The sequence below is a fragment of the Mus caroli genome, chromosome 5, assembly GCF_900094665.2.
Source record: "Mus caroli chromosome 5, CAROLI_EIJ_v1.1, whole genome shotgun sequence".
Taxonomy (NCBI): domain Eukaryota; kingdom Metazoa; phylum Chordata; class Mammalia; order Rodentia; family Muridae; genus Mus; species Mus caroli.
Window position 1 is genome coordinate 113648848 of NC_034574.1, and position 17338 is coordinate 113666185.

The following is a 17338-nucleotide window of genomic DNA, read 5'->3' on the forward strand; positions in this document are numbered from 1 at the left end:
AAATAAAAGCAATTAAAATTGAAAAGCCGGGGGGCTGGAAAAGATGCTGGCAGAGGCCCAAGTCAGCACGCTGGGAAACAGGTACCCAGGGGCTGTAAAGAGAACCAAGAAGGGGAGAGAGGGAGGGGTAGACCTGAAGAGCCAGTCCGCCCTTTGCAGGGGCAAGGCGACCCCCGAAGATCTGGGTAACCACAGGGGCGGGGAGAACAGTAAAGTTTGGTAGTGGCCACACAGAGAGCAAGGCCCACCTGCCCACCCAGCTCCCTCCCGGATTCCCAGGGTGCCCAGAAACCAGAACAGTTGTGGGTTTCTTCGTTCACACAGGGTCCACCGGATTCCACACTTCTCCCATAGGTCCATTCATTCGGTTACACCTGCGCGCATTTCTCACTTCATTCATTCAGCCACGCATCCATTCATTCATTCATTCATCTCTCAACTCATTCAGTACACGTTCTTATGTACTTTCACACTGGCATGTACCTTTTCCCTTTCCCTCTCCTGGCGTTCCTCGCGTCCCCTCACCCCACCCCATTCCAGCCCTCAGTCAACAAGCGCTGAGTATCTGCTCTGCTCCTGAAGAGCGCATCCAGACCCCCACACAGCTCTTTGGTATCCTGGCCTGCCCTGCGGTTGGCCACTGTTGTGTTTTCCTTTGTCTTTGCTCTGCACTGGCTGAAGCTTAACCCCTCTGCCTGAGAGGCGAGCTCCGGAGAAAACCTGCCAGTGACTCCTGGCTGCAGGACTCCTTAGAGCCTTAGTTGGCTCTGGGCTGCCTAGCCCGAGGTGCCACAGCATAGAAATGACTCTCCTGGACTCGTAAAGCCGGCCACACCCACTACAAAGCTGTGGGAAAGCCCTCATGCCTCCCCTGGCCTCTGTGGCCAGGACAACAGTTACTGATCAACTGGCCAGTATTGATCATCAACTGGCCAGGGCCTAGTATGCATCACCTAGAAGCCAAACCTCTGGGCATGTCTGGGAGGGAGTTTCTGGACTGGGTTAGGAGAGATGGGAGATACACCTTGGATGTAAATGGCACGATCTCTGTGGGCTGGGGCCCCAGATTGCAGAAAATCTGAGAAAGGGAATTGAGCAATGGCATCTGCCTCTCTGCTTCCTGACTGCGGAGGTCACATGACCGGGTGCCTGCTATCATGCCTTCCCACCACAGCAGACTGTACCCTCGAACTGTGAGTCAAAATAAACATTGATTTTGTCAGGCTTTTTTTTTTTTTTCCACCGCAATGAGACAAAGGATTAATATGCTGGCCCCATCTCGACAGTGGCAGGGAGCTCCCTGGTCCAACATGTCCCGCAAGCCCCTGATTGGACTTGAGGGTAGCCTTTTTTTTTCTTTTCTTTTTTTCTTTTTCTTTTTTGGTTTTTCGAGACAGGGTTTCTCTGTGTAGCCCAGGCCATCCTGGAACTCACTTTGTAGACCAGGCAGGCCTCGAACTCAGAAATCTGCCTGCCTCTGCCTCCCGAGTGCTGGGATTAAAAGCGTGTGCCACCACACCCAGCTAACGGTAGCCTTTTAGCAAAGTCTTCAGGAGGTCCCAGGGGGATGAGGAGCAGACAGCCCTCATCTTAAGTTCCCGCGTCATCGTGACTGTCTAGTTCTGAGTGTAAGCACATTCAGGTGACTTCCTCTGTTAGCCTTAGGGTCTCATCAGGGAGATGGGCCAGATGGGCAGAGCTCCTGAGGCTGTGGGGAGGAGCCTGAAGCTGCAGGGAGGAGCCTGAGGCTGTGGGGAGGAGCCTGTCTCTGCTTTGATTCCTCCCAAACTTGCTGCCTTTGGCTCCACCCTCTCTCCTGTCCCCAGAAAGACCTATCAAGCTGCCTCTTAACAGCTCTGTTGCCCGATCCCCGACTCCTTCGAGCCATTGTGCCTGAGCCATTTTGCCTCCTTTGCTTGGCCCACGGCAGTAGGCTCATGCCCTTGTCCCCACTGGGCATCCTGTTCAGCCCACATCCATCTATCCTCATGAGCTCTGTGGCTCCCAATGGCCTGTAAGAGCTGAAGTCCTCATGATGACCTGGCCTCTCTGCTGCTCCCTCGTCATCTCAAACCCCGTGTTGCCTCAGGGGCCTTTGCACGGCTGTTCTTTCTGCCTGGATTATGACTTAGCCACGTTCAGACTTCTTTAATCCAGGTCTGTACGGATGTCACGGGCTAGGAAAGCCCTTCCCACACCTGGCTGCTGAATGAGCTGCCCTGTCCCTGCCTTGTCGTACCCCACTCCCTGGTACTTACTCATCCTGGCCACAGCAGGCTCTTTTCCTGTCAGCTCAGGCCCCCAAGGGCTCCTCTGCCAAATCCTCCAACCCCCTCATCTCCAGTCTGGGCACAGTGCCTCACACAGTAGGTCCTCGTGAAATGAGATGTTTCCAGGGTGCCGAGTGCAGGAGCCTACAGCCAAATGGGGGCGCCTAGCGTAGTGTCCTGCTGGGAGGTTGCCCTTCTGACTACAGACCCTGTCTGATTGTCCCACACTGTATTGCCACACAGGTTGCAAAGACCTTGTCTGTTAGAATAGCCAGGGCTGCCCCTCACAACAGTACCAGCCCTGAGAGCTGGGGAAACTGAGGCTTAGAGCTGTAGCTGTGGTAGGAAAGGGGCAGGGTAGAAGGTGTCATGAAATATGGTCCCTAGACACCAATAATGTCTCAGCCAACCACAGGAAGACTCCCCAAGGGCCTGATGCCTGTTTGTTTTAATGGACTGCATATCGATTTTCTGTGGTTTTCTCTGTGCTGGGAGTAAGCCCTGTATCCTGTCCCCTCGCTCCTGCTTGCTAGACTCCTCCCCGCTTGGTGCCTCGGTTTTCCCATTTGCAGAATGAGGGGCTGTTGAGAGATGAACCCTAAGTACTATGGTCAGCTTTGTGGTAACGTGAAGAGTCACGCCCCTTTGGATGGGATAGGAGGGACACAAGGAAATTGCTCACTTGTGCTCCACCTGCTGTTCAGGTCCCCAGCCAAAGGGGGCTCAGGGTCAGAATGAGTGAGAATTCCAGAATGCTTCTTGTAAGCAGCCAGTAGGTCAGCGAGACTGTGGGAATCCTGGCTCCTCAAACAGCCTCAGTGGTCTTATATGTAAAATGGGGGTGTTAACAACTCCCCCAAGCAACTTCTGGGGGACAAAGTAAAAGAAGGCATGACAGCTGCCTAGCACGGGATTTGGCGTATAGATGCGATCAATCCGTGTTGGCTGCTATCCCACATATGACCCACTTCCAGCGTCCCTACATGGTGAGCTCCTTACCATCCCACAGAGCATCTCGAAGGCCCAGCCCCTCCAGTAAGGACTTCTTAGTTCTGTCACAGAAGCTGCCACGGTTTGGCCATTGCCCTGTCCTGGAATCATTCCTGCTTTCCTCTCCTGAACTGACTGATAACTTCTGGGGTGACAAAAGGCTACAACAGCGCTACAGTGTTTCCAAAACCTGCCTGGGAGGACAGCGTGTGCAGCTGAATCACAGGCCTGTGGAGCCGAGGGGGAGGGGAGGGACCCGGCCTGGCAGAGGTGAGGGGAGGTGGACCTAGGGCGTTGGGAGAGGGCTCTGGAGATTGCCATGGCCACTCTGCCGCAAAGAGTTCTGGGAGCTGGCCAGCCCGCATCTCCTCCCCAGGGCTCTGTTTACCAGGCATGGATTTTCTTGCCTGTTTAGTGGTAGTTATTAAAGGCAGTGTCCCTGGAGTCCTTTTGAGAACGGATAGGAGCCTGGAGAGCTGGAGTAATTAGGGCGGCTGCGCTCACCCTACTAGACCCTGCACTGCTGGGCCTGCTGCCGCCTGTCCGACTGCCCCTTCAGCTCAGGGTGGCCATGAACCAGGGGTGTGTTGGGAAGGGAGGCAGCTGGCTCCCACTGTCCGCTTGGATTTGGATCTTGAGATTTCCTAGGCAGCCGTGCCAGCCTTCTCCACGGTGGCCTTGGCCTAGATTTGCGGACAGAACAAAGAGCCAAAGACTGGACACCCAATGTGTGAACCTGGGAGATAGGCCACTGCTCAGGCTTCTCCAACCCAAGGCTGGCCACCCAGAGTGGGACCCCAAGGCTGTCAGTAGCTATGCAGATGACTGTCCTGGGCCTGGTGTTAATGTGTCAGCTTTTGTGTTGGCTCCATCTTCCCCTGTCCCATAAGAATGAACAACTGAAAAACAGCCTGAACTGATGAGGGACTTGGGGGACTCGTGTCTGCTGGAGGCTGCAGGGCCTGAGACAGCACAGAGGTGAGAGCCACACAAGGAAGGGAGCATAGGTGACACAGAGAGAGAGAGAGAGAGGCAGACAGACAAACAGACAGAGCAAGACAAAGAGACATGGCAGAGAACTCGAGAGAGATGGAGACAAAGAGATGGAGAGACAGGCACACATTCACTCATAGCCTGTCCGAGGCAGCAAGATGCCTATCCCTCCCTACAGGCCAGTAGAGTCAGAGAGGGCTGGAGGCAGGGGCTGAGACAGTGAGAGAAGGGAGGTGGTGGGTGGAGACACAGCACCACCAGAAAGCATCAGTTTCTATTACTGTATACCCTACTGTATACCCTAGCTGAGCACCTACTGCGCGTGCGCCCTTGCAGGCTCACTGCTGCCCTCTCCCTCCCTCCCTTCCCTCTCAGGCCACAGACCCGCCCCTTTTAACATTTGAGGAGACAGGGCTAGGGAGGGGAGGTAAGGAAGGGTGAGAGTTGAAGGCTGAGCATAGGAGGGGAGGTGGGGAGTGGGAGGATTGCTTGTTTCCTGAGCTCACGGGGAGCTCACTACCTCAGTTTGCTTTCCTACCCAGATACCCCCCCCACACACACCTAGAGGTGTATGGGGAGGGGGAGGGGCTTTCACCTCCAGCTCTTCAGAACACAGTGGCTTTGTGGAAGGAGGTAACCCTTGCTTGCCTCACTGGCACTAAACAGTCCCCAGAGGAGACCCTCTCCCTTTGGAGGTGGCTTCCTTGAGGGAAATGACCTCAGTGAGGGGCACCCAAACCTGGTGGGAGAGAAGGCCTCTGGGAGTCAGTCATGGCCATCCCATCAAGTTGGGGGCCTCAGACTGGGGGTTGGGCAAGTCTGAGCATCTCTGGATGCCAGGTTCAGGTAGGATGTTGTGGTGCCTTCAGCGATCCCTGAAACCAATGACACAGGCAGTAAGCTTATTCCCTGTCTGGAACTCACTTGTACCCCCATCTCATCCTCAACCACACTGCGAAATGGAGCTGGCTGCCCCGGGTACAGCTGAGAACGCACAGGTCCCCCGGGTATAGCTAAGGACACCCAGGTGCCGGGCAGTTCTGGGACACACGCAGCGTTATCCTCAGTTCCCTGGTCTATTAGACTCCAGATTGTCTGGGGCTGCTTCTTTAACTGTGTGTGTTAAAGAAGCCCCTGTCACCAGGGGGAAACTGAGGAACAGAGGCTACCTAGCAAGTGAGAGACATGGCTGAGGCTGAAGCGAAACCCCAGCCAGGAGATGACACCAGCTGGGCTGCCTGCTGTGCTGGTGTCGCCTCCTGCAGCAGTAAGAAAGGCAGCCCTGTGTTGCACAGTGTCTTCTGGCATCATCTCCCTAAAGGGATCCATCTGAAAAGTGGGGAAACTGAGGCTCCCCAGGAAAACACAGAAGTCTGACCCCCAGCACTGGCTGACTGGGGGAGAAACAGCTGGCTCCGGGTCAATGGCCTCCTGCTCTGGCCGCGATCTATGAACCTGCAGATTCTGTTTCTCTGTGATTGCTCCCGTGGGACTCTCAGGCTTGGCACTGGCCCATTAGTGGTTTGGGCACGGGGCTGCCCAAGCTCCCTAGTGGTGGGGAGGACTTGGGCCCAAGGTTTTCTCCACTCTGGCCACTGATGCCCTATGGCTGCTGCAGTGTGTGTATGTGTGTGTATTTGTGTGTGTGTTTGTGTGTAAGTCCTTGTGCATTTCATGGCCCTGGGGGCCTCCCTGACAAGGATCCCCATGGCCTGGCTCAGCAGCAGCCCAGAGTGGGAAGGGTAAGGAGAGGAGACAGTGGGATCCTGAATTCTCCTCCCGTTGACTGCCCCCGCCCCCTACCAAGCTGTTCCTTCCAGTCTGTGAAATGGACACAATACGGAACATCAGTATTCTTGGGCGGGGGCAGGAGAGGGGTAGCAGGGGCGGGGCTGCCACCTGCCAAAACCCCCAATTGTCTAAAACGTTCCTCCACCCTCCCACTTTTCTTCCCCTCCGAGTTTAACTTTCTTGGCTTAGCTCTGGAATCCTCTCCACCATCTCAAAAGAGAACCAAGGACTCTCCCACAGGCTCCCTTAACATCTTGTGCTCTGGAGAACCAAAAGCTGCATCACCAGGTGACAGGCTGTCTGTGTCCGGTTCAGTCTGGCCACACCCCTCTCCCAAAAGGTTGGGGCAGGTTTCTCAGCCCCTTTTTCCGTCTCAGCATCATCAGTAGCACAAGGTCAGCGCCGTGGAAATGATGGCTGGATATGAGTGAACGAATGATGCAGTGAATGAATGATGCAATGAATGAGTGATGCAATGAATGAATGATGCAGTGAGTGAATGATGCAATATGTGGCTATGGATGATACTAAGTGGGCCATTTCCATGGCCAGAATGGAGGTTCTCACTGGCATGAATGTGGGCTTTCTCTGCTTGCCCATTGCTTATGATGAGAAAAAATACCTCATGAGCAACATTTAAAAACTAGGAGTGTAAGCAGGCATAGTGACGCATGCCTTTGATCCCAGCACTTGGGAGGCAGAGGCAGGTGAATGTCTGTGAGTTAAAGGCTAGCCTGGTCTACAAAGTAGGTTTCAGGATATCCAGGGCTACATAGACTTTGTCTCAAAAAAAAAATGGGGAGGGGATAAATGACACGTTAGCCTGGCTTTCCAGATCCTCGAATATCCAGAGACCGTGGTTACAAGGTTTGGTTTCCTTAGCAACAGGTCATCAGAGCTGGGTCAGGGCCACCCTGTGTATGACTTCAAGTATTTTTCATTTGTTGTTGTTGGTTTTGAAACTGGGTTTCACTTTGTAGCCCAGGCTGGCATCAAACTGATAATCCTGCCATAGCCTCAGAGTGCTGGGATCACAGATGTCATACTGGCTCCGTGCCTTCAGGGATCTATTAAGCACCTACCATGTGCCATGGGGCAAAGTGTAAGACACGCTTAGACCTGTGGGTTTCCAGCCTTTGCCTGCACTGGTATCCAGTCAGGCAACTGAATTTGCCATCTCTGCTGAGATGGGGAAACTGAGTCCCTGACAGAGAAACTTGTCTGAGGTCACCTGGCTAGCCAGTCAGAGCTTGAACTAAGGCTGTCTCTCCCATAGGACCTGGCTACACACACCTCAACAGGAATGATCCTCCATCCCCCTGCCTCCACATGGCCATTTCCCCTGAGCTCTGCTACCCTTGGTGACCCCACCAAAGCCCAAGAGAGATGGACAGAGACTCACAGGGGCTGTGCCACTGTCACTGTGGAAGAGCTGGGTTGCAGGTATGGGCAGGCTGTCTTGGCAGCCACCTATGATGGCTGGGTCCTTTGTTCTACTGCTCAGGGTGCCAGGCTATGGGGCTGCCTGCCAGGCTCCTTCATGCACCCCAGTCACTGCTGTCTGAGCAGGTGGAGGTGGCAGTCTGGACCAGGTCCAGAGAGAATGTGGGAGGGGCCCAGAGAGGTTCTGTCATGGAGGCAGAGCAAGGGCAAAGACGCAGGATCTGAGGAGACACAGCCCCAGTCTGGCAGCTGTGCAGACCCAAGGTCAGAGACAGCCCCATGTCCTGGTCTTCTGTGGTACCTCCTCACCTCACCAGGACTAAGTACCACAGGCAGGCTTTCTGTGTCTGCCCTGCTGATTGTGACATTTGTAACACTCGCACACAGTAGGTACTCATTAAATTCATATTGATTTTTTTTTCTTTGAGACAGGGCTTCACGTTGCCCAGGCTGGCTTCAAGCTCCCTATGTAGCAGAGGATAACCTTGAATTTCTAATCCTTCTGCCTCCCCAGTGCTGGGATTACAGCTGTACTCTACCACCCACCCCTGGTTTATGAAGGGCTGGGAATTGAACCCAGGGCCTCAAGCACACCAGGGAACTGGACCCTGTAAAATGACTTAAGGCTGGACAGCCTGGCCAAAGCTGCTGCTGCCGGGTCCATACTGCAGATAAAACGGAGGCTTGGGGACTCTGGTGAGTCAAAGTCACAGCTTCTTGCTATGCCCAGTGAACTCCTGGGCCAGACAGGGGGGGGCTTGTTCCCACCCACAGGGTTCCAAGGTGGTCTATGTCAGGTCTGGGCCCCCATGGCTTTGGCTGCTGTCCTAGGCTGAGTGGGATCATGGTGAGAAGGCAGGGTTATGCTGAGGACAGGCCAGGGTTGGGTGTGACTCTGATGTGTCAGTGGTTAGATAGGAGGCAGGAGGTTCAGGGGAAAATGGGGAGGTCCCTGGGGTCCTTGCATGAAGAGGAATCTGGGCATGCTACTGCCCCCAAACTCCCACTTTCTACCATGACTACTCTTCTTCTTCCTCCTCCTCCTCTTCTTCCCCCTCCTCTCTTCCATCTCGACCACAGTCCTCCCTCCCCTCCCCCCTCCCCATCCTCCTCCCACCAGGCTCTTTTTCACCTTCTCTGCACTCTCTCTTCCATCACAGAGGTACCCCCATCCTGGCTTTCAGTCCCCCCCTCACATCTAAGATAGACTCCATAGCTGCCAGAGAAGAGAGGAGGGGAGGGAGGCAGGAGGTACTGTGACCCAAAACCCCTCTTCACAGATTCAGGACCTTCAAGGCCATCCAAGGTATCCCATAGCAGCCTTTGGGGGTTACTACAGCACCCCCACCCACCCCCACTCCCCAGCCTGTGTCTCAACCCCTGGCTACATTCTGGACAGGCGCTCCCACCACCCAGCTTCAGGGTGTGGCTGAGGGGAGCCCTACTCACTGCAGGAGAACCTTCCCTTCCCTGGCTCACCTACACCAGCCTCCCAGGGTCTGAGATTAACGATGATGCTGGTACTGCATACTGGCTCGGAGTCCCTTGGGGCCTGACTGTTAAAGGGCAGCAGCTGGCAACCAAGTCTGCCAGGTCTTAAGGGCCCCCAAGGGACCACCGTTTGCAACCCCTGTTTGTCGCCACCTCCCTCTGTCCCCAGGCCTGAGTGCACCTCCTGTGCTGATTGCTGCTTCTTAGACCCTGGCACATGTCTGCACTCCCATAGGAGTCCAGACTGCCTGCTTGGAACGCCCTGGGCCTCAGAAGGCTCTCAGGTCCTTCTCCTACGTAAGTGTCCCTAAGAATGATGTACAAGAGTCTTCTCCAGGCTTCTCGAAAAACCGTCCCAGGGAAGGATTACTCCCATGTTTACACTGCAGTAAATGGAGGCCCAGAGAGGTTAAGTGGCTTTCCCACAATCACACAGCCAGCAGCAGGTGGGCTTTTGTACACCTTTCTGTTGGCCTCAGTGTCAGGACTGGGCTCAGAAGTCATTTCCACAACAACATGCTGGCTTTTATCTCTCCTCAGCGCTGGCATGGCTTTGGTACTGATAGATAAAATCTGAGATTGATTGGTTCTGTCTTTCTCTCTGAGACCCCCAACACCCAGCCCAGTACCAAGCTCTGGGCAATACCAATGATGGAGTTGGGGCCTCAAGAGTCATGGGCCTGACCAACAGTAGACCCCCAAAGAACAGAAGTACAGGGGAGGTACAGGCTGAGACAGGGACACGAGGCACAAGGACACAGCTTAGCTGTTGACAGCTTAGCTGGGTCTGACAGAACCCTCCTTCCAGTTCCTGTTGCTCTGGCATCAAGCTGAGCCCCAGACCTGCTAGGAAACAGCCTCAGAGGTGTGGTAGTCATGGACCCAGGTCCTAGAGGCTCCAGTGTGCCTCAAGATGTCCCTGCCTTAGTTCGAACATAGCAACAGGCTGGAGAGAGAGAGTTCTCAGGAGACAGGGAGAAGGAATACCCAGCCTTCATCTCTATCCTTGAGACCTGACTTAAGATGCCTAGTTTTGGTTTGTGAGAGAAAAGCTGTGTAACCTTGGGCAGGTCACTCACCCTCTCTGGGGCTTTGTCATCATCCCATCTGGACTGTAAATGTTGGAATTGTGGCAATAGCTGCACTTTCTCTCTGGGTGACCCCCCCCCCCCCCACAGTCTAAGTGTCTCAGGCAGGACCTACCTGCCCTTAAGGGCTGGATGAGGGATGAGGGAGTCCTGGCTGCCCAGGGAAGGGATGTAGGTCCCCTATGCCTGTCTCCAGCCTAGCATCTTGAGCCACAGTTGCTGGTGGAGCCTCCAACATGGTGTCTGTCTTAGCTGTTTCTTATGGGTGAGGAGGAACATGGGAGACACCCGTCACACAGGAACCCTCTATCCCCACCCCCACCCCCCTGGCCACAGAGACTGTGGAGCCTGCTATTCTCAGGGACTAGATCACGTGTTTCTAGCTATGTAAAGAATGTCTTGAGGGAGGCCCTGGGGCTGCTAGGCTGTGTCATCCTGGGCAGGCGACTCACCTTCTCTGGGCCTCAGTCTTCCTATCTGGAGTCTAACTCTTGTAGACCTCAGAGACATTGTTGGGGAGGGTTAAAGCCATCCCTAGCCCCTCACCCCCAAATCCCCATGGCTCCTTGACCTCTGTGAGCTCATTTGGCCCAACCCCTCAGGTCCTGTCAATTTGCAACCACCTGAAGTGGTGTGAAGCTTCAGGCAAAGGGAGCCCAGCCAGGCCTGCCATTCCATCAGGAGAATGAGAAGGAGGGTCACAAGTTCAAGACCAGCAGGGTAGAGCCTGTCTCAAAATGAACACTGAAGAGGGGTGGGCAATGTTCGTCAGTGGAAAAGCCCTTGCTCAGTATGTGTGAGGTCTGGGGCTCAAAGTTCAAATCCCAGCACAGAAAAGAAAAGTGTCCTCACCCACATAGAAGCCCAAGGGGAACCTAGCAAGCCACAGACAATGGGGTGTAACCGTTAGGGATCTAATATCCTGAGGTCAGGGCATGTAGCCTTTGCCTCCACGTGAGGGCTGTGGGAACCACCCCCTGGGGGGTAGGTGGAAACATCTGGGGCAGCTGAGTAAACAATTGTCTCCCCCCAGACCCCCCACGTGACAGGTCTGTCCTCTCTTCTTGTCCCCAAGCCTGACACCTGGCCCTCTCCCCTTCCCCTCCCTTCGGCTGGCTGGCCCGCAGCCTTGCAGGCAGACAGACAGGACATTTGTGTGCCGGGCGAGCAGGCTGTGGCCGCGCGCGCGTGTTTGCACTGAACACAAGCTCCGTCTGGCACATCCTGAGGCGTGCCTACATCACGCCGGGTGTTCTGGAGTGTCAGCTCCTGTCACACCCCACCAGGCAGGTTTAAAAAGATGCTCTGGCAGGGGGTGGGGGTGGGGTGGGCTGCAGGGGGAGGGGGTCGATGCCTACACACACACACACACACACACACACACACACACACACACCCCGTCCGCAGAAGAATGGAGAGTGGTTTTTACATTTTCCAACAGTTGTAAAAAATATATAATAACTTAAGAGCCCCGAAAATGGCACAAAATTCAAATATCAGAGGTGGCCACAAGGTTTATCGGAACCCAGCCACACTTGCTCATTTGCATAGGGTCGAGACAGTGCGCATGCTCCAGTGGCAGAGTTCTGGTCCGCAAGAGGCCCCACGAGGCTGGAAAAGCCCATCAGCTCCTGCATTAGAGCAAAACCAGGCTCACGTCTCCCCGCCTGAGGGGAGATCAATTTTCAGAAGCTTCTAGGGGACCTTGATACTAAGCAAGTCTAGATGGGAGCCCTGTGCGAAAGTTTCGGTGCATGGATGTGAGTTTTGGGTTTTATGGCTTTACATTGGTCCTTTTTGTTTTTATTTGGTTTTGGTTTAGTTTTGGAGACAAGGCCTTGTATATCCCAGGCTAGTCTCGAACTCACTTTGTAGCTGAGGATGACCTTGAACTTGCGATCCCCTCCTGCCCGCACCTCGGTGTGCTGGAGTGTCAGGTGTGCACCGACATGTTGCCTATGCCCCCTCTATCAACTGAGCACAATTCCCAGCCCCTGGCATTAGAAGGTACCACCCTCCTCTCATCCTCAGTGTGCCAGGCTACAGGTTCACTGTGGGGTAGGAGGTGAGGTGAGACAGGCTCCACTCTCTCTGCTTAATGTGGAAACTGAGGCCTGGGAAGGAGAGGGGTCCTCAGACTTGGTCCCCCGACTTCTCAGAGTTAAAGGGAAACCTGTTTCCTTTATGGCTTGCTTCTTTCCTGGAACTGGGGCAGGGAGGGCCAGAGAGGCCTTTCCTAACCAGCTCAGCCCAGTCTGTCTCTCTGCAGGGAGGCAGCCTGGCACCAAGCTTCCCAGAATCATAAGCTGCCCCCCTTACTTCCCTCCAGGTTTCTAGACTCTGTACCTTGTTGGGGGATCTTGGCAGGCGCTCAGAGGCCCAGTCCCTTTCCCAGCTCACAGGCTAGGCGTGGCTTGAAGAAGTGCTGAAGAGAGGTTGGGAGGTGAGGGTTCAGGCCTGGGTTGGGCCAGAGAATGATACTGTAGGGAGTAGGCCTGGGATTATAGGGACTTGGAGGGTGGAGATTGGGGTGCTGAGACTTGAAGGAGACCCCAAGGGAGGACCATGGGCAAAGATACAAGTTTGGGGCCCTTGGGAAGGGCTATTTCTGCTTCTAAGGACCCCACCCTCCAAGTTAAGTCCCGGAAAATCTCTACAGCCAACACTGTGAAGTTACAGAAAGTTAAACTAAGGTGCAGGTGAGGGGACCAGCCCCTCTACTCCTCTCAGACCCCATATACCTTCCTTTTCTCCAGGAGAATGAGTCTAAAGGGCTGCAGGATGCATGCAGGCTTACATCTGTATGTTGGGAGCCAGCTTCCCGGTCTCCCAAACTCAGTATATGTGAAAATCTGCAGTTCCTTGTCACCCCAGGACCTTTGCACTGGCTGGTCCCTTTTTCTGGGAACACCACATCCTGATCTATCTTCCCAAGCATCCATACATCTCTATCCCGCAGGCTCTTGCCTCCTGCTTGGTCCTGGACCACATAGGGACAATTGCTAGTGGCCAGTTCCTGCTAAGAAGGGTCTCATTCCCTACTGCACTCCAGCACATAGTAGGAGGTCAGTAAATGTCCTTATGACAGGCCTGGCCAAGGTGGATGGATGCCTGAAGCTATGGAAACAGATACATTGAAATGTTGCATTGACAGGCCATTGGAGATGTGTGTCCCCCTCCCCCCTGCCCCTTGCATGTCTGGACCCTGTAACCCTGGAAACCCTGGGTCTACACTGCTTAGCCCTGCTTGTGGCGATCAAAGCGTGGCTCCGTGATGACATATTTTTATTTTAACTAACTCGAGATGAAATAGCTACAGGTGGTTAGTGGCCTCCAGGTTGGCCAGGAAGCTACAGGAAGGGTGAAAATTCTATTGTCATCACAGCTAGCTGCCTGCAGCGGTCACCCAGGAAAGCACAGAGGCCTCCTCAGTCCCCATCACTGCCCCTCGAGGTCAAACACACCAAGGACTCCTTGGTTCCCATGAGGCAGGGCCTCACTGCACACTGCCTGTCGTTGTGTCTCAGAGGCCACCCAGTGATGTGGCAGAAACTCTCCACAGAGGTGACAAATCCCCGGAAGAGGAGAGAGGGCCTGAGAGTAGGGACATCTCTAGCGTCACGGTTACGATTGTACCACAGACACACCGGGAACAACATCAACAGCTACCACCCACACCAGGGGGCCACCAAGATGGCCAGCACCCCCTACCCTGCCCCCCAGTCACAGGCCACTCCTAACATCAGGCTTAGCAGCACCATTTCAGACCATTAAGAATTTCTACACTCCTTGACACTTCAATGTCTCATCGTTCCTAGGCCACTGCCATTCTTTCTTCCAGCATGGCCCCACCACCACCTTAGACATCATCAGCATTTCTCAGGAATCATCTGCCCTCCCCACCCCCCTACCCCCCCTACCCCCCCCCCCGGCCCTGGCGCCCCCCCCCCCCCCGGCATATAAAGTTTGCAAGTCCAATGGGCCTCTCTTTCCTCCAGGAAGGTCAGAGACTACCGGGTGCTGCAGGTGGACCGCACAAATGTCATTGGGGCTGAACCTACCCCACCCCTACCCCACCCCTACCCCACCCCTGCAGCCGGCTTGTCCCCATGGCTCTGGACTCCCAGCTGCCTGGATTTTGAGCTCAGCTCTGAGTGCAAATCAGCTGCAGAAGAGACTCAGTTTCTTTTGCCTGTAAAATGGCCCACTGGGAATTGGGGGGTGGAGGGGAGAGACTTTCTGCCTGTGATTAGTAGAGAGAAACCAAACAGCCCTGTGGGTTTGGTAAGAGGGTGTGCTAAAGCACTGAGGGGCTCAGGGCTGGGGGGAAGAGGGCTCCACTTAAAGAAATCTTTACATAGCTCAGAGAGACAGCAACCTACCCACTTGACAGGCGAAGAAACTGAGGCTTGGAGCTGTGTGATTTGCTTATCCATCCTCCCACCCACTAACTAAGACACAGGGCTGGAACCAACATGTTAATCTGGACCAGGTCACACCGTCTCTTTTCTCAGGAGCCCAAGACTCCCCTTTCAGGGATCCTGGGAGGGGGGAATTGTTGCATTCCCCCTCCCCCCTCCCCTGTCCCCTGTGAGAGCTGCTGGCCCAGCCTGTGGGAGGCCACTCACCTGTGTCTTGCCGGAACTGATGCATGGATTGTAGGTCGATGATGTAGGGCACCAGCTGGGCGTCCACCTGGCCAAGGACCACAGAGCCCCGGGCATCCTCCTTAAGAACATTCTCGATGTGGTGGCACACGGTGGCCGTGTAGGGTCGCCAGCGGCTGTGCTCATTGAGCCACTCCCACACCACCACCCGGGCCACGTTCTGCGGCGGGAAGCCCAGCCCGTTCACCGGCACCATCACACCTTGGCCTGGCCGTGACATGGCCGCTGCCGCCTGCGGGGCCAGGTCCCCACTGTTGCTGGCCCAGCTCCTCCTGGGCCTGGGAGCACCGGGGAAGCTTCGTCCTCCCTCTCCAGGGCGGGCGGCGAGGAGTGTGGCCTCTTTTCCAGCTGGGCTCGTCTCCAAGGCCTAGAGGCCTGGGTTAGGGGGATGGGTGGCCATCCAGACGCTGCGAGGACCCCTTCCCGCAGAGCGCAGCTGTTGCACACAGCGGTGCGCGGTAGGCAATGTCTGTCCTAGGTGGGGGACATGATCTCAATCCTTTAGTCCCCTCGGTGCAGGTGCAGGAGTGAGGAGGCGCTTGCCCCTCTAAGTCTGGCCTGTCCCTGCTTCTCTCCCGTTCCTTCTGTCCGCCACGCAGGGCCTTGTCACCCGGGAGGCCCTGGCCCCAGCCTGCTGCTCCTTGCGCGCTCGGCTCCGCTTTCCAGATCCCGTGCCTCGCTTTGGGGTGACTCGGGTCCGCCCCTCCCGACGGGGCTCCCTGCACCCCTGCACCCCTGTCCCCTCTCCTGGCCGGCCTGAGTGGTCGTAGATCTCCCAGGGAAGGGGGCGGAGCGTGGGGATCGCGGGTCCGGACCTGCAGCTGGGGGACCCTGGGGAGGGGCGGGGGCCGTGGGCACGCCCCACCCCACTGGTGTTCGCGACCTGCAGGGGCGACAAGAAGGGGAAAGGGCCCTTTAAGAAGAGAGCAGCCCCCTCCCCCTCCCAGGAGCCGCGACAGAGAACAATGGGGCGCCGGTGGGGGGGCGGCAGGGAGGCTCAGGGGTCTGTGCCCTGCAGTCCCTGGGGTACCCGGAGAACAGCGGGCATCATACCCCAGGCTGTCACCCGCAGTGGCCCGTGTTCGGTTAGAGCGCGTCCCCCGCCCCGGGCCGCGCGCTACCGGGGGCTGCGGTGTGGGATGCAGGGACGCGGGATGTGGAGATGCAGAATTCGGGGATGCGGAATGAAGGATGTGGGATGCAGGGATTCGAGTTCAAGATGCGGGATGTCGAGATGGATGGAGGGTGCCAGATGGAGCCGCGACCGAGGTTTCCTCAGGGGTGGCGTCCCCGGGGGCAAAAGAGCTGCAGGTCGTTATGTCCCCGCCCGGTGGCATCTGCCCGTGGGCCCGCCGGAGCCAGGGATTTGGGGTCCCTGCGCTACACGCTCACCGTGATCTCCCCGCGCTGGCTCTTTCCCCCGCTGACTCTTTCTCCACTGGCTCCCGGGAGGGAGGGAAGGAGGGCACCGCTTTGCCCCAGCCCGGACCTCGCCCGCCGCCGGATAGACAGACAGACAGGAGGACGCAGTAGTCCTGGCGCGCGGACGCGGCGGACGCGTCGCTGGGATCCCGCGGGTGGAGGCGGCCTCGGGGCGGGGCGGGTAGAGGAAGGGGAGGAGACCGATCCGCCCAGCCGCTGTGACACGCGAGTCACCGAGTCCCCGGCTGGGCCCACGAGGCATCAGATCCGATCTGTGTTTAGGGGTTCTGGTTCCAATCTATCATCTTTGCATTTAGCGTCTATGCTAGGGCCTGGTACACAGCAGGCGCTCAATAAGTACTTGAATGAATGAATCTGATTTAGAGACAGTCTAAGGACTGCTCACAAGGCCACTGGCCAAGTACAGGGTGATCTCTTGGAGCAGCAGTTTAAGCATTCATGGGCACTGTGATAGGCCCTCTGGCCTCTGGCAAGCTGAACACAGCATCTGCAGACACAGGTATGGACTGAGAGAGGAGACATCCAGGACCTGACCTGTTTAGATAGGGGAAGATGAGGCTGTGTGGGACTGCGATCCAGGCAGCTGAGCAGGGTTAAGGGACCTGTTTGGGAGCCAGACCAGAGTGGCCCTTGCTCGCTCCTCTGTTGGGATCTGGGGAGGTTGGGGGAGGGCAGGGGGAAGGGAGAGCAAGGGTGAAGGGCAGGCTACACTAGGCTCACTCCCAGAACCAAAACTGGATCAGCTGGAGTCTTTACCCTGCCCAGGACACCTGCGTTTTGTTGTTGTTGTTTTGTTTTGTTTGTTTGTTTTTTAGAAGAAACAATTCACAGCTACATATAGTCACTGCTTAATGACCACCTTGCGATCGATGGGAAGCTGAGGTTCTCAGGGTAAGGAAGTCATCAACTCAAAGTTACACAGGGATTTAGAAGCAAACACAAAAGAAGAATCCAGCCAACTCCTCTCAGCAGCCTCTCTAGATTCATTGGTCTTCCCTCCTCCTCCTCCTCCTCCTCCTCCTCCTCCTCCTTCTCCAGGATCCCCCTGTCTCTGTCCCACTCCCCTGACTGCCGTGACTATAAAACACACACCACACGCTGTCGTCGTCCATCCGTTGTTGTTGTCGTTGTTGTTGTCTTCGTCGTCGTCGTCGTCGTCCTC

At 55.8% G+C, this 17338-nt stretch overlaps 1 protein-coding gene across 2 annotated transcripts in view; it reads right to left on the bottom strand.

Moving 5' to 3' along the window:
• The window catches only part of Dtx1 (deltex E3 ubiquitin ligase 1), a 30053-nt gene extending 13747 nt beyond the window's left edge, over positions 1 to 16306 (bottom strand). Inside the window, exons 1-2 of one of the 2 annotated variants that reach the window (XM_021162398.1) lie at positions 16126 to 16306; positions 14695 to 15616 (exon numbers count right to left, since the gene is read on the bottom strand). In XM_021162398.1, the coding sequence (XP_021018057.1) occupies positions 14695 to 14953 (259 nt within the window). In that variant the 5' untranslated portion in view covers positions 14954 to 15616; positions 16126 to 16306. The remainder of the gene's footprint in view (positions 1 to 14694; positions 15617 to 16125) is intronic. The other variant, XM_029478051.1, reaches the window with a different exon arrangement.
• Positions 16307 to 17338: the final 1032 nt, after the last annotated feature.